The sequence below is a fragment of the Ambystoma mexicanum genome, chromosome 10, assembly GCF_040938575.1.
Source record: "Ambystoma mexicanum isolate Mex_15411 chromosome 10, UKY_AmexF1_1, whole genome shotgun sequence".
In the NCBI taxonomy this organism is placed as follows: Eukaryota; Metazoa; Chordata; class Amphibia; order Caudata; family Ambystomatidae; genus Ambystoma; species Ambystoma mexicanum.
The window spans coordinates 1,274,269,503-1,274,295,571 of record NC_090932.1 but is presented as its reverse complement, the minus strand read 5'-3'; the positions used below and the strand labels follow the sequence as shown (position 1 = coordinate 1,274,295,571).

The following is a 26,069-nucleotide window of genomic DNA, read 5'->3' as shown; positions in this document are numbered from 1 at the left end:
CGTCGAGGACCAGGAACGGGAACGGGCATGACTAGAACAATTCCCCTTGTCCGAGCGGGACCTCTCCCGCGAATCGCGGCGACCACCCGAGCCCGAAGGCGTACGAGCGGCGTCTCTAGTACGTCACGGCAGACCCCACTCGGAGGTGTGGACGGACCGGTGCCCTGCGAATCAAGAATCTTCAACATTTTCTTCCCGAAGGAAGCCCATTCCTCCGGAGAGGAACGCTTGGTGGGATAAGAAACCCGCCGACGGGTGGAGTCCACGGATGAGGACGGGAAAGGCGACCGATGACGGCGCTTCCGGGAGTGCCTCGAAGAGGCAGAGGAGTGGCGGGACCCACTCCGGGACCAAGACCCCCCCTAGACTTACGACTACGATGCGGAGTGTCGCCCCTCGAATCGTCCATCGAAAGCCCAGTGGACCTTGCCTTCCAGGGCTTTGACACCTTACCGTCCGACAGCTTCGTCTTACGTTCCCGCAAGGCCTTAGACGTAAGCGACTGGCAATCGACACAATCATCCGTGTCGTGGGCCTCCCCGAGGCACCAGAGGCAGGTGTCGTGGGAGTCAGTCACCGACATCTTGGACCCGCAGTCACCACATTTCTTGAAGCCCAGACGCGGGGTGCAAGAAGAGGAAGACATCCCGATAATACTTTACAAAACAAGCAGGTTCTAAGAACCAAAACAACAAACTCCAAAGAGTCGAGACACGCCGAGATCTCCGAAGCAAACCCGTTAGTGGAAAAAACGGAACTGATGCTACGGGCGTTATGCGTCCTACTTATAACATTGGGTGACGTCGGCCGTCGGAGGGGGTCCTCAAGGGCGGCGTATCGACATTGACACAGGACACAAACGCCGAACGGTTTTCTGAAGCAGCACAGCTGTGACTGCTACTGTCAGATATGGAATACGTCGCAGGACCCAATCCTCTTGAAATTTCGATCTTCAGCACTGCAGCAGGGCTTCACCCGGCCAACACGGTCCAGGAGGGAGCAGCAAGGTTCTCTTCAAGTTTCTTCTTCGGTTCCTTAGTCAAGTGGTCGACTGCCTTCCTTGCAAAAGACGACCTTTTATGGAAGTTTCTCCCATCCACAGCCAAGCCGTCACTCACAGCAGGGTGGCTGTCCTCAAAGGACAGCCTGCCAGCCAATCACCTTTGGGTGCATTCCTGTAATCATAGAGGCTAAGCACAGGAAGTTTCGGGAACCTCCCTCGCTTCATGCCCTGCCAGACATGCTGGAGCCAGAGGCAGGCTTCACCAGTGAATCCCAAAGACGAAACATACTAAGGTACAAAACCTGGTTCAGCACGCAGAGTAAAGCTCAAGGACCTTAACAAGAAAGTAAAAATGCACAATGGTAGGAAAAATAAACCACTGCCACCAGCCATTAATTGTAGGAAGGGTAACAAAATTGTTAATTGAGAAGGTAGACAAAGGGGATACTAAATAACCCCTCTAGCACTAAGATATGGTACGCTGGGTCTACAAAGAGAAAATGGCAAGTAAAGTCAATTTCACTTTACTACTCTAGGAAACAGTTTATCCAAGAGAAGGCATGTAAACCTTAGCATCTGTGACACTGCACTGAGGGTGCTGTGTCACAATGTAAAAAGATGCCTATGGAGTTTGCCAAAACCAAAAGGAACAGGGTTCAAATAAAAAAAAAAAAGTGGGAAAAAGGTCTCACTTTCTCCCGGATAAAAATTCCTGAAGTCCAGCAAAAGAGCTGGGGGTCTCTTAAGGAATTAGCACAGAAATGCGAATTCTCTGTAACACAGCCACATATAGAATGGAAGGAACAAGTTACTTACCTGTAACTGTTCTCCAGCATGGGTATGGCATGGATTCATATGCTCATGGATATTCCCAGTCAGGCTGGGCATCCTCGGTAAAGAAAAAATCTGTTTATTTCTGAACGGTCTTTGTCCTAATAACCAATCGCTGAGCTCTGGGCCATACTGCCCGCAGCCAATGACTGCCCTCTACCTAAGCTCCTCCTCTGGCAGCCATCTTCAAATTTGGTAGCATGCAAAGTGGCATTAAGACCAAGAGAAGAGCCACAGAGGGGTAGGAGGGAGGGTTTGCATGTGAATCCATGTCAGACCTACGCTGGAGAACAGTTACAGGTAACTGACTTGTTCCTTCTCCAGCATGGGGTCTGGCATGGATTCACATGCTCATGAATAAATACATAGCAGTACACGCACAACCACGGGAGGTGGCAATGGCTCAACATAAGCATCTCTTACCTCCTCACCAGGCTCCCCTTCAAGCGAACAGGTTGTGCAGCACTGCTTGACCGACTCTGGACTCCCTGGAATCCCGGTCGAGAGTAGAATCTCGTGAAGGTGTTCGTAGACTTCCACGTAGCAGCCCTGCATATGTCCAGCAGGGGCACACCAAACAGGAACGCTTTAGTTGCAGCGATCACTCAGGTCGAATGGGCTCGGACGGCCAGGCAACAGTCTGTTCGCCAGCCGGTGACAATGGGCGATGCAGCCAGAGCGCCACCTAGAAATGCAAGCCTCGGAGAGGGCCTTCCCATGGTTCACAGGGCCAAAGTTCAAAGTTGCTATGTCTTCCGGAAGCTTTGTGCGGTCCTCACAGAACTTAAGCACTCTAGCCACATCCAGCGAGTGCAAAGTCCTTTCAGCCGGCGACAAAGGCGGCAGGAAAAATACAGGTAACCCCCCAAGGTCTCGTTTAAATGAAAATCTAACAGCACCTTGGGCATGAAGGAGGGGTGGGTCTGCAGCACCACCCTTGTGTCGTTTAAGTAAGGTGGCTTACAGGACAGGGCCTGATTCTCTCCCACTTGTTATGCTGAAGTGATGGCCACGAGGAACGTGGTCTTCCACGACAACATCTTCAGTGGAACTATCTGCATAGGTTCAAATGGAGGTCCCGTGAGCCTAGTCAGCACCACATGGAGTTCCCACACCAGAGGGAACAAACAGCATAGTTCTTTGACTAGCTCCTTAACCAGACGATGTGACCACAATGACGCTCGTCCCGGAGATCTGATGTAGCGACAGAAATAGCCGCCAGATGTACCTTGATAGAAGCATGGGCCAATCCTGCTTTGTCCAGCGACGCCAAACAGAGAACCTCTTCCATTTATGTCCATAGCATTTAAGAGTAGACCATGTCCTGGCCTTGGCAAGCACTTCCTTGCAGTCCGCTGGAAGGTTGTAACCCCTGAAATCTAATGCTGCAGGAGCCAGACCTGCAGGTTGTGATCCTGGTTCGTGGCGCAGGATTGCACTTCCTTCCCTGGCGAGAAGATCTGTGACCACCGGAAGCTTGACTGGAGGGGCCGCTGACATGTCAAGAAGGTCAGTGTACCATGTCTCAGCCATGCTGGTGCGACGAGGATCATCCTGCACCTAGTCGAAGAATCAACGGCAACAGAGGAAATGCATACAGAAACAGGCTGTTCCAGGGGAATGAGAATGCAACCCGCATGCTCCCCCCGCCTGGGGAAACCTGCTGGCGAACCTCCGGCACTTGGTGTCCGTCGCCGTTGCAATTCGAGCCATCTGGGGATTGCCCCATCTGCAGAACAGGTGATCCACTTGGTCCCGACGAAGCTACCACTCGTGGCAAAGCTCCCTGCTGAGGGAGTCTGCAACAGTGTTCATTCCTACCAGATGAAATGGGATCATCCCCTGGTCAACGGCCCAGTGCCACAGTTCCGGTGCTTCTTTGGAAAGCACCGGGGACCCCCTGCTTCCCGATGTAAAACATTGTGGTGGCATTGTCCGTTAAGACGCGCACCATCTTGCCCTTGAAGGACGGAAAAAAAGACTTGAGGGCCCAAAATAGCCAGCAGCTGAAATACGTTTATGTGCAACGTTTTCTCCTCGGTAGCCAAATGCCTCTTGCGTGAAGACTTCCGGTGTGAGCTCCCCATCCTTCCAGAGAGGTGACCGTCGTGACAGTCTCCTGGTGCAGTGGGGTCTGGAAATCTGTGTGGCCACCCTCCCCCCCTCGACAGGTGCATGCGAACCCCCCCCTTCACTTGATTGCTCGATGGAAACTCCAGTCGAGAGAGATCATGTCCTCTAAGCTTCCCGACATTTGCATCCCAACAGTCATCGAGGAACTCATGTAGCGGACGCATCCGTAGCCTGCACAGCTGGATGAGGTAGATTAATTACGATGACATGCCAAGCAGAGACTGGAAGTTCCTCGCCGTGTCGAGCTTCAGTGCCAACACCCGTTGCACCTTGTCCAATATGGCCACTATCCTCTCCTCGGACGGGGACGCCAGGCACACTGTTGTGTTGAGCTGAGATCCCAGAAACCGCATCCTACGATGGATTCAAGCAGGACTTTGCATAGTTCACAGAGAACCACAGATCCGTCAGCAGGCGAACAGTCCTTGCCATGTGATCGGCAGCGACGTCCTTTGAGCTGGCCCAGATGAGCCAGTCCAGGTATGGGTAGACGTGGATCCCTGTAGCCGCAGGTACACTGCCACTGACACTTGGCGAAAATCCTTGGCGCCGACTTAAATCCAAAAGGAAGGGCCTTGCATTGGTAGTGCTTCCCTTGAACCACGAAACGTAGAAATTTGCCGTGCCCCTTGTGAACGGGGATGCGAAAGTATGCATCCTCCAAGTCCAGCAACGACAAAGTCCCCCTCTTCTAGCTGGCCGAGAACAGGCTGAAGAGTGATCTGGAATTTTTGGGGCTTGATGTATTTGCAGAGTCCGGCACCCTGTACTTCTTCTCAAGGCGATCCCTTTTCGTCGGGTCCGTAGAAGGGTTCTTCATGAGGGACAGGCCCTTGTCCGAGATGTCATCCAGGAGTGGGACCGAGAGGGTGGTCTATCTCTTTGCCTCACAGCGTTGGTTTAAGAAGCCCTCCTCCTCTTGGGTGAGCTGAGAAAGTTCCAAAGCACTGGAGAACATCAAATGGAATGAGCCCATCTCGTCCAGCGGGGAAGATCTAGACGGCGGAGATGGGCGGTCTCCTAGTCCGCTGTTGTGTCCGTATCTGGGGGTGAGAGTGACGAAGAGGGGAACGGAGGTGGAGGTCTTCACTGGTAGTGCGGACTTGGGCCTCTGAGTTTGCCCGGATGATCAGACTACCTTTTGGCCGAAGATCCTGAGCGTTGACTGGTGCCGGAGACATCAGACGCGCCCCAGCCACTGTGGAGCCCACTGCAACGGCTCTCCCGGTCACAGTGGACTTGTAGTGCTTAGCCTTCTGTTGGACCACAACAGGAGGGGTGCCCTCAAAGGTCTTAGAAGCCCGCTCAGCTTTCTTGGAGCTGGGAGAGGCATGCTGCTGGGACCCCACCCAGAGCAGGGGTCTTGGCCTGTAGCCACTCGTTTAGTCGTCTGTGCCGATGAGTCTTTCTGCGTTTTGCCAGGAGATGTCCTCCCGCACGATCCTCCTTCCTCCTTGTGCGCCGGATACAGGCAGTAAAGACATTCGGAATGCGTGTTGTCCGAGAAGACATTCCGCGAGCCGCAGTAAATCTCGCACAGGGGAGCTGAATCCTCCTCCAACATGATCCACGCGGCGTAGACCTAAGAATATTCTGGAAGCCTCCACAAAGAAACTCAACGAAATTCACCCTTGAGGGGCGCTGAAGAAATCCGACAACAGGTCCCTGTTAATCGGATTGGTTGATCGATGGAGCACAAGGCTCGATTGACTGAAATCGAGTAATAATCTTCCAAAAACAAACAGTAAAAGCTTGAGAGCTAAACAGTCTGAAGATGGCTGCCAGAGGAGGGGCTTAAGTAGAGGGCAGTAGTTGGCTGTGGGCAGTATGACCCAAAGTTCAGTGATTGGTTAGGACAGTTCAGAAATTAAACAAACAGATTTTTTCTTTCCCGAGGATTCCCAGCCTGACGGGAATATTCACGAGCCATGCGAATCCATGCCAGACACCATGCTGGAGAATTCTTATTACTGTAAACACGCCCTTAACAGATATAAAGAATTTGCCACTCAGGGCTTTAAGCGCCGATATCCACGCAGTTAACCAATAAAAAGGTCAAATTCAGAATTTAGGAGATTCACAATACAATTCTGTATGAATATATTACAAAATAAGGACTTTATTAGTAGTTGGAGAAATGCAGAAAATCAGGATAAGACCTGTAGACCTTGTTTAGATGCGGTTGAGATGAGTAGGCACATACAGACATCTTGTACAGCAATGTTACATCTCTATATAAGAAGTTATGGTACTTATGTGACATCTTGACAATATAAGAGGTGACCAATTTTGGTCAAGTCTGTTTGGAGCTGAATTTGTTGTAATAAATGCAGCGGCTTTTCATATATGGAAGCGAGCGATTAAAGATGTGGAAGAGCTGTGAACTTTGAATTTATAGGTATTATGTTTGAAAAAGTAAGACGCCAGGGAAACGGATAGGTTGGTTTAATTGGTATTTTAAGGCTCAAGTTTAATTTGGTATTTCATTTTACTGATGAATGGATTGCACATTTTATATTGTAAATTTGATGCTCTCTTATTTTTGTGAACGTGCTATAAGGTTTAAATAAAGTGCACAATAGAAAAAAATAAAACACGAAAGAGGTATGCCCGTTATGAAAAATCAGTGTACTGCTTGTCTGAATTGAATACATACTGGTTTGGACACTGCCAATCCCCAGCTCTGGGTTGGGTTCCCAATACAGGACTTCCTCTTGGTCCTCCTCTTGGCCCTCCCCTTTGAGGAAAACCACCTCCACGCTCACCACCACGACCTCCAATACGTCCCAACAGACCTGTAAAATAGGAGGTTCATTTTAAAATCGGACTAAAACTGATGGTGGTTCATCACACATAATGAACGGCAGCATACCTCCTCTGAGTGGAAGCAACCCTCGTCCTTCACGTGGAGGCATACCACCGCGTATGCTATTTAATAGAGGTATTTTCCGCCGAGCAATAGATACTTTAAGCTTTTTCCCCTGAAATTCTTTACCTGGAAGAAAAAAGAATTTGAAAATCCCATTAACAAATGTTAACTAATGTGGAACCACTGGTTTATAACACAATGACCAATTACTTAAAAGATAAAGAACGGTTAGTAAAGATTTTTCTTTTTGTACTATGCCTCCATAGGCAACAATGGAACCCTGAACATTTTGCTTTGGTTTCAACTTGGTAATGACTGAGACAAATGTTAAGATGGATTGCTAAACTCTGGCATGGAGGACAGATTTCAGAAGGCCACTCTGGTTGTAGTGAAGGGTGACTGAGAGTTTAGCCAAACCCCAAAGAGTGGAGCGTGGTCGAGGCCAAATCTCGAGAGGCGAGTGGGGTCAGGAGTCCACAATGAGTCCACACAGTGAAATATGGTACAAGTTACTTACCTGTTAAAGTTAAAGGATATTTGTACCACGCACTATCACCCCCGGAGTGGTCCCCTGTCACTCTGGCGGATCTGAAAAGGAAAGAGTGGGGTAGCGGGGGATGAGTTAGTGGGAACAAGCGAGGTAAGTGCAAGAGAGCAGTGATGTGCTGTTGGCTGCTTCAGTTCGGTGAACACTGTTCGGTGAGCTTGGGGGTGCCATCTGGTCAGTAGCAGTCATGCGATGTTGCGCAAAGCTATGTGTGGTTTGTTATGTCGTGGCAGTGTAGTGAAGTTTGAGCAGTTTGTTGTGCTTCAGGGTTGTGGTTGCGTTTGGTTAGAGTTTGAGAGGTGTATGCAGAGTGGTGAAATTGTTAGTGAGTTGGTTATTGGCCTCGCTATCTAGAAGTGATATGTGCACAATGTCCACGTTCTTTCTAGATATTGCGCTAGAATATCCCTGCATTTCTATCTAGATCTATCACTGGCTAATATTCACAATCTTGTCTATAGGTCACGCCAATATTCACAATCCTATCCAAATGAGGTACTGGCCCACCTTCAAAATCCTGTCTAGATCCAAAGCAAGCTAGCATTCACAATTCTATCTCTATGAGATGCAGGCTACTGTTCACAATGCTATCTAAATGCAGAATTTGCTCATTTTCACAGTTCCAAGTGAGCCGCTTGCTAACATTTACAGTCCTATCTAGATGTGACACAGGCTAATGTTCATCATTTTATCCAGTTAAGGTTAGTGTTAATGTCCTGTCTGCTATGGTCTGAGGGCAGGTAGAGTGGCAGGGCTTCTGGAGTAGAGTGATTGCTCTACTCCCCACCCAGGCAACACCTACCTTAATGGTTGCTGCTGGTTGATGGCTGGCCGCTAGCCTCCACTGCTGACACCTGCAGACAAATCTGAAGCTGCCTCTATGGGAGCCGCCCTTTGCCTTGGGGCATTTAGCCACAGGGGCTGCCCTGGGAAGGTCAGTTATGACCAGGTGGACGTACCAATTAGGGGAGGTGGGGGATAAAACTGGACACAAAGGACTACACCTCAGGGACTGCACCCTACATGCAAGCCAGCACACAAACAGGGTCAGAAACTACAAAAACACAAGAGAAACCCATCACAATAGCACAAGTGGGTCAAAAGAAACTATTGAAAAAACTCAAACCCCTCCACTCGAGTTCATGAAACAGGCCAAAAACGGATTACAATCGATGCAAATACTCACTGAGCATCAACCAGCCCCTAAAGCTGCTTCACAAGTGGTTTCCCTACCAGATCCTTCGAGACCTCAAACTGTTGTTCTCCAGCATGGGTCTGACATGCATTCACATGCTCATGATTAAAGAATACACAGCAGTAAACATGCACAACCATGGGAGGTGGCAAAGCTCAACAGAAGCAATCTCTTACCTCCTCACCAGGCTCACCTTCAAGCGAACAGGTTGCGAAGCACTACTTGGCCGACTCGACTCCTCCCTGGAATCCCCTTCGACGAAGTAGAATTTTGTGAAGTTATGCATCAACCTCCATGTAGCAGCCCTGCAGATGTCCACCAGGGGTACCAGACAGGTATGCTCTTGTAGCAGCGATAGCTCTGGATGAATGCGCTCTCGGACGGCCAGGCAGCGGCCGGTTTGCCAACCAACAACAGTGAGTGATACAGCAGGAGAGCCACCTGGAAAGGGAAGCCTTGGACAGGGCCTTCCCATGCTTCACAGGACCAAAGTGCACAAAAATCTTTTTCCAGAAATTCTTTGTGTGGGCCACACAAAACTTCAGCGCTCTAGCCACATCCAGCGAGTACAAAGTCCTTTCAGCCAGCGACAAATGTCGGAAAAAACACAGGTAACACCAAGTGTTTGTTGAGGTGAAATTCCGACTGAGCCTTGGGCATGAAGTAGGTGTACATCTGCAGCACCACCCTCGTCTCGTGGAAAGCCAAATAAGGCTGCTTGCAGGGCAGGGACTGGCAAAACAGCCATCACCATTCTCCTGGCAGAGGTGATGGCTTTTTTACAAGAAAGAAACGAGAGGAGCTGGATGCATCGGCTCGAAGGCCCCCCCCCCCCTATGAGCCTAGTCACCACGTGGAGTTCCCACGCACGGGCAGGCACCCTCACCGGAGGGAACAATTGAACAGTCCTTGAATGAACTCCCTCACTAGACCGTGTTACCAAAGCAAAGACTGTCCCGGAGACCTGAGGTAGCGGGAGATAGCCGCCAGATGCACTTCGATGGAGACGCGTGCCAGCCCCGACTTAGTCAATGACAACCAGTACAGAAGGACTTGGTGGGCCGTGACACGAAGAGGGTCAATTTTCTGCGACTGGCACCAGGTCGCGAAACGCTTCCATTTGTGCATGTAGCACGAGTCAACAACGCCTTAAGCAAGGACTCCCCTGCAGTCCACCGGCAGCTCCTACCCACCAAACTAATGCTGGAGGAGCCAGGACTTCAGGTTCAGCAATCCTGGGTCGTGGTGCAGGATTGCACCTCGTTCCCTGGTGAGCAGAACCGCACCCACTAGTAGCTTGACTGGAGGTACTGCTGACATGCTGAGAAGGTCCGGGTACCAGATCTGCATCGGCCACGCTGGTCCGTCAAGGATCATCCTGCACCAACACAGACATAGTTGACTGAGGACTCTTAGTAGAGGCAACTGAAGGAACGCATACAGGAACGGGCCTTCCCACGAGAAGGAGAAAGCGTCCCCCATGCACTCTGGCTTGGGGGGGGGGGGACTTGCTGGCAAACCTCTGGCACTTGGTGTTAGTCAACGTCGCAAATAGATCGATCTGGGGTCTGCCCCACCTGTGGAAGAGGCTGTCCACTTGATCCTGCTGAAGAACCCCACTCGTGGCAAAAGCGCAGCTCCTTGCCGAGAGAAGACAGTGTTTTTACTCCTGCAAGGTGAAAAGCAACTAAAACCATCTCCTGGGAGATGGCAACCTGGTGCCCCCCGGCTTCCCAATGTAAAATATTGTGGTGGTATTGTCAGTGAAGACGACAACCACCTTGCCCTTGAGAGACGTAAGAAATGACTTGAGGGACCACAGGCCTCTGGAAGTCTGTGCCCCCGGCGATGTTGGAGCGCACACCCTACCACTTCATTGCTCGACGGAACTTCTAGTCTAGAACAATCAGGTCTTTGAAGCTTACGGACACCTGGATCCAATGGGCGTCCAGGAATTCCTGGAGTGGTCGCATCTGAAACCTGCAGAGCCTGATCAGGTAAATACATGCCAACATTGTGCTGAGCAGCGACTTGATGGTCCTCACCGTTCAGTCTTAAAAGCCGTTCCACCTTTCCCAAAATGAGCGCTATCCTCTCTTTCGAGGTAGTCAAGTAGGACTTTGCATAGTTCACAGAGAACCCCAATTCGTTCAGCAGCCGAACGGTCCTCTCTGATCAACGGCAATGTCTGCCGACTTGGCCCGGATGACGCAGTTGAGGTATGGCTACACATGAACTCCCTGTAGGCGCAGATGGACCGCCACTGGAGCCAGGCATTTCGTAAATACTCTGGCCGTCAACTTCAGTCCAAAGGGGGGGGGGGGGGGGGCCTTGAACTGTTAGCGTTTCCCCTGTATGACTAAGTGCAGCAACTTGCAATGTTTTTCGTGAATGCCGTGGAAAAAGTGTCCTCTAGATTCAACTACGGGAAGTCTCCCTCCTTCAGTTGGCTGAGCATGTGCTGCAACGTTACCATCATGAATTTTGGGGACGTTATGCACTTGAGTATCGAGAATGGGTCTCCAGCCCCCGGTCTTTCTAACTAAGTAGTATATGGAGTAAACTCCGGAGCCTGAGTCGCTTCGGAAGGAACAAGTTACTTACCTGTAACTGTTGTTCTCCAGCATGGGTCTGGCATGGATTCACATGCTCATGAATATTCCCCGTCGTCAGGCTGGGAATCCTCGTTAAAGAAAAAAAACCAGTATCAGTTTCGTTTCTGATCTGTCTTTCGTAGTAATAACCAATCACTGGTCTCTGCGTCATACTGACCACAGCCAATGACTGCCCTCTACCCAAGCACCGCCTCTGGCAGCCATCTTCAGATTTGGAAGCACGTGAAGTGGCAGTATGACCAAGTGAAGAGCCGCAGAGGGGTAGGCGGGAGGGTTCGCATGTGAATCCATGCCATACCCATGGTGGAGAACAGTTACAGGTAAGTAACTTGTTCCTTCTCCAGCATGGGGTCTGGCATGGATTCACATGCTCATGAATAAAGAATACATAGCAGTACACACATGCACAACCACGGGAGGTGGCAAAGGCTCAACATTAAGCATTACATCAAACTCAACATTAAGCATCTTACCTCCTCACCAGGCTCACCTCAGGCGAACAGGTTGCGCAGCACTGCTTGGCCGACCCTGGACTCCTCCCTGGAATCCCGATCGACGCAGTAGAATTTCGTGAAGGTGTGCGTCGACCTCCACGTAGCAGCCCTACATATGTCCAGCAGGGGCACACCAGAAAGGAACGCCGTGGTAGCTGCGATCGCTCTGGTGGAATGGGTCGGTTTGCCAACCGATGACAGTACATGATACAGCCGGAGAGCCATCTGGAAAAGGAAGCCTTCGAGAGAGCCTTCCCCTGATTGACAGGTCCAAAGTTCAAAGAGTTGTGACGTCTTCCGAAAACACTTTGTGCGGTCCACGTAGAACTTCAGCGCTCTAGCCACATCCAGCGAGTGCAAAGTCCTCTCAGCCGGCGACGAAGGCGACGGGAAGAATACAGGCAACACCAAGGGTTCGTTGAGGTGGAAGTCCGACGGTACCTTGGGCATGAAGGAGGGGTGCGTCCTGAGCACTACCCTCGTGTCGTGAAAAGTCAAGTACGGGGCCTTGCAGGAAAGGGCCTTGATCTCTCCCACCCGTCGTGCGGAGGTGATGGCCACAAGAAACGCTGTTTTCCACAACAGAAACTTCAACGGGGCCGAGTGCAGAGGCTCGAACGGAGGTCCCATGAGCTTGGTCAGCACCACGTTGAGCTCCCACGCCGGGGCCGGTGCCTTCACCGACGGGAACGATCTGAACAGTCCCTTCATGAACTCTTTCACCAGACGATGAGACCACAAGGACGTCCGCCCCGTGGTTCTGGTGTATCGGGAGATCGCAGCAAGATGAATCTTGGACGCGTGTGCCAGTCCAGCTTTGGCCAGCGTCAGCAGGTACGGCAGTACCTGGGGAGCCGTAATCCGTAGAGGGTTAATCTTCTGTGCGTGGCACCAGACAGAGAACCTCTTCCATTTGTGTCCGTAGCATTTAAGAGTCGAGGACGCCCTGGCCTTTGCAAGAACCTCTCTGCAGTCGGCCGGTAGGTCGTATCCTCCAAACTCTAGCGCTGCAGGAGCCAGGCCTGCCATTTCAGCGATTTCGGGTCGTGGTGGAGGATGGCGCCTCCTTCCCTGGAGAGCAGATCCGCGTCCACCGGCAGCTTGATTGGCGGGGACGCTGACAAGTCCAGAAGGTCCGGGAACCATATCTGCCTCGGCCACGCAGGTGCGACGAGGATCATCCTGCACCGTGACCTCTTGAGCTGGTTGACAAGCCGGATCAGCAGTGGCAAAGGAGGGAACGCGTAGAGGAACAGGCCCTCCCAGGGGAACGAGAAGGCATCGCCCATGCTCCTCGCCTGGGGAAACCTGCTGGCAAACCTCCGGCACTTGGAGTTCGTCGCCATCGCGAACAGGTCGATCTGGGGTGTGCCCCACCGTCGGAAGAGGCGATCCACTAGATCCTGCCGTAGTTCTCACTCATGGCACGAGCGCAGCTCCCTGCTGAGTGAGTCGGCAATGGTGTTTTTTATCCCTGCCAGATGAAACGGCACCAGAAACATCCCTTGGGCGACTGCCCAATGCCACAGGTCCTGCGCCTCCTTGGACAGTGCTGGGGACCTGGTTCCGCCCTGTTTCCTGATGTAAAACATGGTGGTGGTGTTGTCGGTGAAGATCCTCACCACCTTGCCCTTGAGGGACGGAAGGAAGGACCTGAGGGCCCAAAACACTGCACGGGGCTCCAGGACGTTGATATGTAGGGATTTCTCCGTCGGGAGCCAAAGGCCTCTTGCATGCAGATTTTCGGTGTGCGCTCCCCACCCTTCCAGGGAGGCATCCGTGGTCACTGTCTCCTGGTGGGCTGGGGTCTGGAAGTCCATGCCCGCCGTCAGATGAGCGCGGGTGCCCCACCACCGGATCGCTCGTCGGAAACTCTCGTCGAGTGTGATCCTTTCCTCGAAGCTGCCCGTCGTTTGGATCCAGCGCGCGTCCAGGAACTCCTGCAACGGGCGCATCCGGAGCCTGCACATGGGAATGAGGTAGATGCAGGAAGACATCATTCCGAGGAGGGACTTGATGGACCTCACCTTGGCCGCGTCGGCCACCAACATCCGCTGCACCTTGCCCAGAATGGTCCTGGTCCTCTCCTCCGACGGGGAGGCCAGAAGGGACACTGTGTTGAGCCTCGCTCCCAGAAACAGAGCGTCTTGCGCGGGCACCAGGTGGGATTTGGCGTAGTTCACGGAGAATCCCAGGTCCGTGAGAAGTTGGACGGTCCTTGCCGTGTGAACCACGGCGAGCTCCCTTGTCTTGGCTCGGATGAGCCAGTCGTCCAGGTAGGGGTAGACGTGGATCCCTTCGCGGCGCAGCTGAGCCGCCACCGGTGCGAGGCACTTGGTGAACACCCTGGGTGCCGAACGTAGACCGAAGGGGAGGGCTTTGAACTGGTAATGACGCCCTTGGACCACAAACCTGAGGAATTTTCGGTGCCCCTTCAAGATGGGAATATGGAAGTAGGCATCCTCCAAATCCAACGACGACAGGAAGTCTCCTTCCTCCAGCTGACCCAGGACGTGCTGGAGGGTGACCATCCGGAACTTTTGCGCCTTGATGAACTTGTTCAGACGTCGCAGGTCCAGGATGGGGCGCCATCCCCCCAGTCTTCTTCATGAGGAAGTATCTCGAGTAGACTCCGGAGCCCCGAAGCCTCTTTGGGACGAGTTCGATGGCGCCCTTCTTGAGCATCGCCTTCACCTCCAGGAGAAGTTGAGGGACGTGAAGTTCTTTCCTGGCCACGGGGGGGGGGGGGGGGGGGGGGGGGGGGGCGCGCGGACACTTTCTTTGAAACTCGAGCGCGTGGCCCCGGGCCAAGGCGTCCAGCACCCAACGGTCGGTGGAGATGGACTCCCACACGCTGACTAAGCTCGCCAGCCGGCCTCCCACCGGGGTGCTTCGGTGGGGGCCCGACCCCCCGGCCGGTTCAATCCTGCTTCGACGAGGCTTTAGCGCCTTGTCCTTGGCGACGACGGCGGGGTCCGCCAGACTTGCCTCGTCCTCTGTAGGCCTCCTGAGACGACGAGCGGGCTGCTTGACGGTAGGAGGAGAAACCGCCGCCGGAACCTTTGGAGGCGCCCTTGCCTCCGCTGCTCCGAAAGGGCGTCCGTCGTTGTTGCAGAACTCCAAGGGCCCGGGCCGTCTCGGTGTCCGCTTTAATCTTGACGGAAGTCCGTAGCCTTGAGCCATCCACGCCGCCTAAGGCAAACGCCGTTGCCCAACTGGCGGAACCCAGTGTCGGCGATGTCGGTCGCAACGGTAATGGCGTGGTCCGAAGCCACCTCACCTTCCTGCAGGATCTCCAGGGCCTCTGCCCTCTTGTCGTCCGGCAAGAAGTCCAGCAGGGGAGCCAGTTTGTACCAGAGCTCCCTGTCGTATCGGGCCACGATAGCCAAGGCGTTGGCAGCTTTAATCGTCGTCGCTGCAGACGAGATGACTCTGCGTCCCATAGCGTCCAATTTCTTTCCCTCGCCGTCCGGTGGGCAAGTCGATGTGGAGGCCGCACCCCCCCCCCGCGCTTTTTTCCTGGCCGCCGCAGAGACGACGGAGTCCGGGGTAGGCTGCGCCCGGAGGCACAGGGGGGCCGTGTCCGGGACCCGGTACTTTTTCTCGTACCGGTCTCTTCTAGCTGGCGTCCTGGAAGGGTTCTTGAGGAGGGTGAGGCCCTCATCCCAAATGTCGTCCAATAGAGGCACCGCGAGGACCGTCTTCCTCTTGGCCTCGCGCCGCTGATAAAGGAAACCTTCCTTCTCCTCAGGGCAGAGTTGGAAAAGCTCGGATGCCCTGGCGATCATTGAGTGGAACGATCCAATCTCGTCGGGCGGAGAAGCCCTGGTGGGAGGCGACGACGGTACATCCTCGTCGTAAACCTCGTCGTCCGTACCCGTCGCTGCCGTGTCAGTCCCCGTATCATCCCCTCGGGTGGACGGGGAGGAGGGCTGGAAGGGGCGCGACGGCTGAAAAGGAGGTGGAGGGTGCATCCTTCTTCTCTTGGTAGGGGGAACACCAGAAGGTCCCGGTTCTGGGTCCCCGGACGGGAGAGGTTCCGTCGGCAACGGTAGTCTCGTCCTTATCTCTGAGCATAAGGACTGTATAGCCAACAAAATGGCCGCAGAGTTGTCTCGCGGCGCTGGCAGAGGGGAATCCGACAGGCGATCAGGGGCCCCGTCGGTACCCTCGACGATGTCGTCCCCTGCGTCGGGATCCATCCCGACGGGCCGGTCTTCTTCCACGCCGAGGCCGTGGCTTAAGACCTCGACCAGCTCCTCCTCCGAGGTTGAGGCCGAATCTACGACGCCCTGCCCCCCCTTTTTCTTCCCCACGGGGGATTTCACGGGGATCCTATCGATGGGCACAAAAGAGGACTCCCTCCGAGGTGGCAGGGAGACTGAGCCCCGAGGTCGCCACCACTGGTGTAGCCTCCACAGGCTGAGCCAGGGCCGCCGCGACAGTTTCGATAGAGGGCTTGGCCGGATGGATTAAGGCCTTCACCACCTTAGGTGTGCTCACCGCCTTATCCTTGAGGGGGGGGGGGGGGACACTGCCTCGCTCCCCCTCCGCCTTCGAGCTCGACCGGGGCCTCTCCAGGAGCTTCGCCGGGTGCTCGGCCTTCCTCTTACCCGACCCAGAGCGTTGGCTTGTGGTTGATGGTGCCGGGGAGGGTGCGCCCTGCCTGGCGCCCGTAGAGCCCGACCGTTCGGCACTCCCGGTGCCAGCGGACTCGCGGTGCTTGGCCTTATGTTGGACCCACGTCGCCGGGGCGTCCTCAAAGGTCTTAGAAGACCGCTCGGATTTCTTCCTCTTCTTCTCGCCGGACGGGCTCTTCCCTTCTAGCCAGTTGGCGAGACGTTGATGGCGGTCCTTCATGGTCCGCTCCGACATTTTGCCGCAAAACGCACAGTTCTTCTCCACGTGCGTCTTGTCCTCATGTAGGCAGTAAAGACAAAAAGAGTGTTCGTCCTCCTTGAAGAGGTTCTGCAGCTGGCATCCAGGGCAGACCCTGAACAGCTTTCCGGGCGTCGAGCTTCCCTTCTCCTGGGCCATGACCGGGCCTGAGAAACTTCTGGAGTCCTCCAAAAGCGTAGCTCGACGAAATCTTCACCCTTGAGGGGCGCAGACGAATCCGAAACGGGTCCCCGTTGATCGGATGGAGAGTCGGTGGAGCTTGAGGCTCCTTTGACCGAAAAAACGCAGTTTTTGAGAAAAAACGTGAAAAAATAGCACTAACGCTCGAGAGCAATAGCATGAGGATCCCAACACATGAACGTGCGGTAAAAATCTGAAGATGGCTGCCAGAGGCGGTGCTTAGGTAGAGGGCAGTCATTGGCTGTGGTCAGTATGACGCAGAGACCAGTGATTGGTTATTACTACGAAAGACAGATCAGAAACGAAACTGATACTGTTTTTTTCTTTACCGAGGATTCCCAGCCTGACGACGGGGAATATTCATGAGCATGTGAATCCATGCCAGACCCCATGCTGGAGAAATAGCACTAACGCTCGAGAGCAATAGCACGAGGATCCCAACACATGAACGTGCGGTAAAAATCCGAAGATGGCTGCCAGAGGCGGTGCTTAGGTAGAGGGCAGTCATTGGCTGTGGTCAGTATGACGCAGAGACCAGTGATTGGTTATTACTACGAAAGACAGATCAGAAACGAAACTGATACTGGTTTTTTTCTTTACCGAGGATTCCCAGCCTGAAGACGGGGAATATTCATGAGCATGTGAATCCATGCCAGACCCCATGCTGGAGAACCAGTTCCATCGCCCCCTTTTTAACATGACCAGAACCTCCAGCAGCAGCAGCTAAGGGATGTGCTGTTTCTGCCGGGCCACTGGTGGAATCTGTGGACACTTAACTCCAAAGTGTGCCCGTGGCCAAGAGCAACCAGCACTCATCGATCAGAGGAGATATTATCCCACACACTGACAGGTTCGCCAGCCGGCCTCCCACTGCGGTGAAGGGCGACATCTTGGCCGGTTCAAAAGGACAGAGCTGTTGCTTTGTGCCTAGGCCATGGGTAGTCTGCGTCAGTCTTGATTGCCTGAAGAGATTCATCGGCGCCCTTTCCGAAGATATTGTCGAACGGCATGTCCAGGACCCTTGTCTGAACTTATTGCCTAAAGTTGGTGGCCTTCAGCCAGCCAAAACGACAGAGGCAAATCCTGTTTCCCATCTGGTGGCACCCCATGTCTTCAATGTCCAGGGCCACAGGGATGGCGTGGTCCGATGCAACCTAGCCTTCCTGAAGGATCGCCATCACCTCGACCAGTTTGTCCTCGGGGAGGGCATCCAGTATCAAGGCCATCTTGCACCATAACTCCGGGTCGTGCCTGGCCAGGATAGCTAAAGCATTTGCCGCCTTGACTGCCGTTGCCGCCCTTTCTACCAACAGCGTCCAACTTCTTCCCCTTGCTGTTTAGGTGGTGTTGGGGGGACAGGAGGCTGAGGATGGGTTGGATGACCTTCCGTGCAGCCGCTGAGACAACTGAGTCTAGTGATGGCTTTGACCGCAGACACTTTAGTTCAGACTCTGGAACCCTGCATTCCTTTTCGCCGGGGCGGAGTGGGTTTTTCTAGCACCGCCAGAATTGTCTTCCTTTTCGCCTCCAGGCACTGATAAAGAAAACCCTCCTTAAATCTCCTCCGGCGTGAGCTGGAAGAGTTCCAATGCATGGGCGATCATGGAGTGGAAGGAACCCACTTCATCCGGGGATAAGCCCCTTGGAAGTGGAGAGATGCCGCCATCTGTGTTTCACTATGTCCGTCCCCGTATCCTAGGGAGGAGTGGGGGCGCGGGTTGTACTGGTGGCTGGAGCGCAGGGTGCCTCTTTTCTTCGACAGTGTGGACCCCGTTGACACCAGCGCCATCAGAATCCTCTTCTGTATCTGCGACACCAGCGTGTGGAGCGTCATGCAAGAGATTTCTGTGAGGTGCCTGGGGAGTAGGGTCGCCGGCACCGACTTATTCATCCCCAACATCTTCTGGGATGGTGTGGACGGAACCCTTGTCTTCCACGTCGAAAAAAGAAATCTGTGCAATGGAGTTCTTCTACACCAACCCCCTGACCCTCTTTTTGGATCCCGAGGGGTCGGTTTCGGGCTAAGGCACGGCATCATTTCCGGGGTCTTTTCCACTGGTTTGGCCGGAGCCTCCCGCCTGGGAGTGAGCCACCCTGGACACCATAGGGCCACTCTCAACCGGGTTAGTCCCTTTCGCCTTCGAGCGGCCACCATCAGCTCGATGGAGGGCGATTTTGCCTGCATCACCAGGGCCTCCATGGGCAGGTCAGACAAATTGTCCCGTTTGGACTTCAAGTTTCTCTTGCAGCTTTCTCTTCGACCAAGAAATGGAGCGATGGCTGGAGACTAAGGCCGATGGGGATCATGAATGTGCCCTGGCCGCCAAGGGACCCGCTTGCGCGGCAACCCCGATGGAAATTGACTTGCAGTGCTTGGCCTGGTCTTGTGACTTCACGGATGGAGCACCCTCAAAGGACTTCAAAGCTTGTTCTGACTGGTTGGATCCAGCTAAGGCATGCCCCTGTGAACCACAAGGGGCAGGGTCCTTGGCTTTGAGCCACACCTCCAGTCGGACGTCCCGGTCCTTCATAGTGTGCTTGGTAAAGCAACGACGGATCTTGCAATCCTCCTTGTGTGTCGGGTTAAGGCCATAAAGGCACTGGGAAAGCATGTCCACCATGAAAATATTCCGCAGACCGGAGATGGTGCACAGCTTGAAGAGGGAAGCCCCGTCCTCATCCGACATGATCCGGCATGAGGGGTACGCCCAATGACCTTCTAGAAACTTTGAAAGAGAAACACTCGACAATTTCAGCCCTGAGGGGCGAAGAAAGACAAAACTGATCCCAGTTATTCGGATGAAGTAACAATAGACCACACAGGCTCCATTGAACAAAAATCGGATTTTCCTAGCAAAAACCGCAGAAGGCTTCAAGAGCAAAACATGAGGACTCCAACAATTGCACGTGCGGCAAAAATCTGAAGATGGCTGCTGACAGGAGGATCTTAGGGAGAGGGCAGTCATTGGCTGGGGGCAGTAAGACCCAGAGGTCAGTGATGGTTTATAGGAGACAAAATTTGTAAACGAAAGTGAAACGGTTTCCTTTGACCAAGGATTCCCAGCCTGACAACTGGAAATATTCACTAGCAGATGAATCTATGCCAGACACCATGCTGGAGAAGGCCTAATACAGGGCGTTAAGCAAGATTTGGAGAAGTACCCTTTGGGTGCACTACAACCACCACGGCCTCTTGGCAATAAGAACCCATCCTTTGGTATAAGTCTGTACTACAAAGGTTGTTAGTGTGGCTGAGCAGCCAGGCTCATCTCAAGAGGGGTCAATGTGAGCAGTAGGGGAGTGACAGATTCACAGTGGCAAGTATCCAAATGGGATATTACTCACCGTAATCGTATTTCTGATGCTTGTATCTGCTTAGAATCGCATGCCATTTGTTTTTTATTGTTTTATTGTTAGTTTACATAAAACCTTATACAACATTTCACACAAAAAAAGTATACATTTCATTTTTATAAAACAAGCATATAAAGATATAAAATGGAGACAATGCTAAAATGCCATACAATGGAAAAATAAAAGATCAAAATCGCCAACATCATATCATAAAACCTTAAAAATCTCTCCCAGCCTTTTTTTTTCCTTGTTGTGTTCATTGCTGTTATTCCACTGTAGAGACATTACACATTAAATTCTTTATTTTTTACCTCCAATTCCTACGTTATATTTTGGAGCAATAAGCTCAATGCAAGAATTAAGGAAATATTTACACCCCACATACAGCGACTCCAAAACAAGTTGGTAGATATTTCAAAATCCCCATTGAATCTATCTTTAAAACAGAGCTCGTTTAGACCCAAAATGGGTACATGTTAAGACAAGGTGCTTAAGGGTTTCTAACATGGCAGTCTCTCCACAGAAACAACATGCAAGGCTAATTTGGTTTGAATTAAGCACCTTTTCTTTAGGTCTCCAGTGATGTATTCTTTCTAAAGTCGGCATCTGGTTGAGTCTAAACCGCATAAATATTACCCTCGCCCTATGGCAAGGGAATCTTTGTAAATAAAGGGGAATACATTCCCTTGCATGCCCGAAATTAGCATATTCCTTATAGGTTGCATAGGACTCTACGCCATTTACTCCATCCACCCAATCTGTCCTAAATAAAAGTCTTGACTAGTCCAGGTCGTTGAACCAGGTCATCTAAGCAAGAACCTCGAGTATCTAGCAGAGAATTCATTCTCTCACTGAATGCCCCGATAGATTTCACTGCCCCGGACGCAACAACCTTATTTAACAACTCATATAGGGTGTTAACGGGAGGATCATTCATTTTTCTGAATAAGGATAATTGTCTCCACAAATATCTAGCTTTGAGTGAGAAGACATAGCTCATGACGAATAATGGCGTTAGGGATTGCCATAGATAGGCCTAGTACTTCTTTCCACATTTTCCCCGGACCACGTTCAAATATAAGCCCATGTCATGGGTACAGAAGACCATACAAAAGAACCGGCTCACATTTCACAAGATAGAAACGTCCTATTGGTAAGAGCGAAAATGTACATACCCTAACACTCATTTGAGCCTTTAGACGCTTTTTCTACAAGACTCAATTTCCACATCTTTAGGCTATATTTATTAGAAAACGTATACCGTAGGTATGTTCTAGCCTGTACCTGTTCCACCGGGTCATCTCCCATCTTCCAGATGTACGATTTGACAACTCTCTTGTTAGAAACTACAATTGTTCGTGATTTCGATGCATTAGGGGAAAGATTGTTCATAATTGCATATTGTTAGAAAATATTCATCTTTCTACGAAGTCCACGTGGGGTACGGTCAAAAAGAATAAAATCATCCGCAAAGGCAATCCACTCGATAACCAAACTTCCCAACCTTACCGGAGCAATGGAAGGACCCTGCCACATGCCCTCCACATCGCTAACGTACAGGTTGAAGAGCGTGGGTGCAAGTGAGCAGCCCTGCTTGACGCAAACCTTAGTATCAATGGCATTGGAAGGAGAACCTTCTTGGGTTAAGCGCACCCTGACCGAGGTTTTCCTATATAGCAGAGCCAAGAGTTGGACAATTTTACATGGAAAATTCCTTGCTAACATTTTAGTCCAGTCTTGCTCTGATCACCCCGTCGAAAGCATTAGAAAGGTCCAAGGATGCCATGGGTGATGGACTGAATCTCTTAAATGGGCCAGAATATTCCCATTCAAGTCTGTTCCTAAGCCTTCTCTAAAGCCAACCTGAAATTTGCTAAAGCAAGCATTCCTTTTAATCACTTTATTAAGGTCCCTTGGAAGTAAAATTCCAAAGACCTTACTAGCTGCATCTAAAAGCGCTGTAGGTCTATAATTCTGGGGGTTTAAAACGTCCTCTTTTTTGAGTATAGGGACAATAATGCTTTGGGCCCAAGATTTCGGGATAATATGATATTTGAAGATCTCATCAAATATGGGTTTGAGCAACTCTGCCCACATTTCAGGGGCCGCCTTTATGACAAAAGGGGGAATACCATCCGGGCCCGGCGCTCTAGATGGTTTGAGTTTATTAATAGCCCACATAATATCCTCAATATCCCACAAACAATCACCCACCACTGGTGGACCCAAGTCCAAATCCTGTTCCCTAGAGAAGGCAGGGCAAACTTTTCCTTATAGAAGGAGAACCACACCTCCGCTTGGATGGGGCAATCGAGTCTGTCTTTTACAGGCATAAGTGTAGTATTGACAGTTGCCCAAAATTTTACATCGCTGCCCTTGCAGAGGTTATGCATCATCAATTGGCGAGTTTCAAGATATTGATCCATTCTCAAGGACTTAATCAAATTTGTGTGTTTCAGGATAATTTTTCTTTCTAAGCTGTAATTCAGAAAAGGAAATTGGTAGTTTCTTCAAGGCTTTGATTTCCCTATATTTAGTACGCTTAGAACATTGAATTCTAGAGTCACCTGCCCTCCCCCCTTGGTTTCAACGCCTCCATATCACTTAGTCCTACTAAGTCCTACTAGTCCTACTAATTTTAGAATCACATGCTATGCATAGGCTGACATCTAGTGGAAGCTGTGGAGTATTACAGTTGTTTTCGAAACTCGAAAAGTGACGTCGACAGGGCGTGCCAGTAATACTATCCCTAGTGTGACGTCCACTGTACCCATGATCCTCATGCATCGAGGTCCCTCAGATTGTTATTTTCCTAACATGAGGTACAGTTGTAGCCAAGCAGATACATATCCAACAAGCACAAGCATCCATGCGCCTTCTCTCCGAGGGGAGGAAGGGAGGGTCGCATGTGAATCTAAGCAGATACAAGCATCAGAAATACGATTACGGTCAGTAATGTATCCGTTCTGAGGCTTGTGGAATCTGCTTAGATCACATGCTATGCATAATTAGCGAGCAGTGTTATGAGAAGGTGGTGGGTTGTTAGGAGCAGCGGCAAATAGATGTTTTAGAACCGCTTGTCCCACCTGTGTATCTGTCTTGGAATGTGTGTCAATGCAGTCGCGCCGAGTGAAGGCATGTACTGATCTCCAAGTATCCGCTTTGTAAATGCTGTCTAGGGGAACATTTGTAATAAAGGCTAAAGTAGCCCCAATTCTCCGTGTGGAGTGGGGTTTGGGTGTAAAAGGCAGGGTCTTGTCTGATAACGAACAACATAATTGTATACATTTGATCATCCATATGATAGCGTTCTTTGAAATGCATTCTTCTCTGCCTGTAGCTATGTAAACAGTTAAGTCTTCCTAAGCGGTTAGGATTTATTTACGTAGTGGGGAACCGCCCTCCTTGCATCTAGTGTGTGGAGTTTAACATCAGCTGAGCTAGTTCGCTTCGGGAAGAAGGCTGGAAGCTCAATGGCTTGGTTTACATGGAATTTGGGATTTAATTTAGGTGAAAACCTAGGGTGAGTTTGTAAAACCAATTTGTCTTTATGGATAATAAAGGGGAGAAGGGGGCCTGCACGGACACTTATGGAATTAATTGCCACTGAGAAGGCAATCTTGTAGGTAATGTATTTAAGACTAGCTTGTTGTAGAGGCTCAAAGGAGGGGCGGGGGGTGCCATGAGCTTTGCTAAAACTACATCGAGATCCCAGCCAGGCGGGTGATTTTAAATTGGAGGGTGGAGTCCCTTTACTCCCTCCATAAATGCTTTAATGACTGGCACTTTCCACCACAAGACTTTACTTTGAGAGGTGGTGTAAGCTGATAAAGCTGCTAGGTGGACCTTTATAGATTTAAAGATTAACCTTGAATCCAACATGTGGAGCATATAATTACGAATGTGTGATGTAGTACATTCTATGGGTTTATTTGTTTTGACTGGCACCAAATGACAAATCTTCTCCACTTGTCAAAATAGCAGTGTCTAGTGTTTGGTTTCAGTGCCTCCTTGAGGATATCCCTACACCGCTGTGGAAGGTTAAGGTGCCCGAACTCTATGACCTCAGGAGCCATGCTGCCAAGTTCATAGAGTGTGGTTGTGGGTGTACCGTTGCCCCTGCCACCCCCGTTTTGGGGGAACAGGTTGACCCGATACGGGAGCTTGATGGGATCACACATCGCCAGTTTGCGCAGGGTACCAAGGCTGCCTCGCCCACATAGGAGCAACTAGGATGAGCGTCATCCGTTCTGTGTAATTTGTTCACTATTCTGTCGATCAATTATGTCGTTTTGGGGGGGATTCGGGGGGGTGGAGGCGCGGGCAAAGCGCAAGATAAAAAATACTTACCTGTAACTTGTTCTCCAGCATGGGTCTGGCATGGATTCACATGCTCCTGAATATTCCCCGTCAGGCTGGCAATCCTCAGTAAAGAAAGAAATCTGTTTTGTTTCTGAACTGTTTCTACTAGTAACCAATCATAACGCAGTCATACTGCCCCCAGCCAATGACTGCCCTCTACCTAAGCCCCTCCTCTGGCAGCCAACTACGGATTTGGTAGCACGTAAAGTGGTAGGACCAAGAGAAGACCCGCAGAGGGGTAGGAGGGAGGGTTCGCATGCGAATCCATGCCAGACCCATGCTGGAGAACAACAGTTACAGGTAAGTAACTTGTTCCTTCTCCAGCATGGGGTCTGGCATGGATTCACATGCTCATGAATACAATACATGGCAGTACACATGCGCAACCACAGGAGGTGGCAAGGCTCAACATTAAGCATCTCTTACCTCCTCACTAGGCCCACCTTCAGGCGAACAGGTTGCGCAGCACTGCCTGGCCGACTCTGGACTCCTCCCTGGAATCCCGGTCGACGCAGTAGAAACTGGTGAAGGTGTGCTTCGACCTCCACGTAGCAGCCTGCAGATGTCCAGCAGGGGCACACTAGATAGGAACGCCGTGGTAGCAGAAATCGCTCTGGTCGAATGGGCTCTGACGGCCGGGCAACGGTCGGTTTGCCAACCAGTGAGTGCATGATGCAGCCGGAGAGCCATCTTGAAATGGAAGCCTTCCAGAGGGCCTTCACTTGGTTCACAAGTCCAAAGTTCACATACAGCTGTGATGTCTTCCGAAAACTCTGTGCGGTCAACGTAGAACTTCAGCGCTCTAGCTACATCCAGCGAGTGCAAAGTCCTCTCGGCCGGCGACAGGAAGAAAACAGCTAACACCAAGGGCTCATTGAGATGGAAGTCCGACGGCACCTTGGGCATGGAGGGGTGCGTCCTCAGCACCACCCTCGCCTCGTGGAAAGTCAGGTATGGGGGCTTGCATGAGAGGGCCTGGATCTCTCCCACTCGTCGTGCGGAGGTGATGGCCACAAGAAATGCTGTTTTCAGTGACAGGAACTTAAACAGTGCCGAACGCAGAGGCTCGAATGGCGCGCCCATGAGCCTGCTCAGCACCACGTTGAGCTCCCACGCCGGGGCCAGAGCCTTCACCGGCGGGAACGATCGGAAGAGGCCCTTCATGAACTCCTTCACCAGGCGATCGGACCACAGGGATGAGCGTCCCGGTGTTCTGGTGTAGCGGGAGATAGCCGCCAAATGGATCTTGATGGAGGCATGGGCCAGCCCTGCCTTGGCCAGCGATAGCAAGTACAGCAGCACTTGAGGGGCCGTAATCCACAGAGGGTTAATCTTCTGTGCCCGGCACCAGACAGAGAACCTCTTCCATTTGTGTCCATAGCATTTAAGAGTCGAGGACGCCCTGGCCTTTGCAAGAACCTCTCTGCAGTCGGCCGGTATGTCGTATCCTCCAAACTCTAGCGCTGCAGGAGCCAGGCCTGCAAGTTCAGCGATTTCGGGTCGTGGTGGAGGATGGCGCCTCCTTCCCTGGAGAGTAGATCCGCGTCCACCGGCAGCTTGATTGGCGGGGACGCTGACAAGTCCAGA

General features: G+C 51.7%; 1 protein-coding gene across 4 annotated transcripts in view; it reads right to left on the bottom strand.

Annotated features, from left to right (window-relative positions):
• The window catches only part of EWSR1 (EWS RNA binding protein 1), a 360,583-nt gene that overhangs the window by 96,791 nt on the left and 237,723 nt on the right, over positions 1 to 26,069 (bottom strand). For all 4 annotated transcript variants that reach the window (XM_069619263.1, XM_069619264.1, XM_069619261.1 and 1 more), the window contains exons 13-14: positions 6,840 to 6,962; positions 6,624 to 6,762 (exon numbers count right to left, since the gene is read on the bottom strand). In XM_069619263.1, coding sequence (XP_069475364.1) covers positions 6,624 to 6,762; positions 6,840 to 6,962 — 262 coding nt within the window. The remainder of the gene's footprint in view (positions 1 to 6,623; positions 6,763 to 6,839; positions 6,963 to 26,069) is intronic.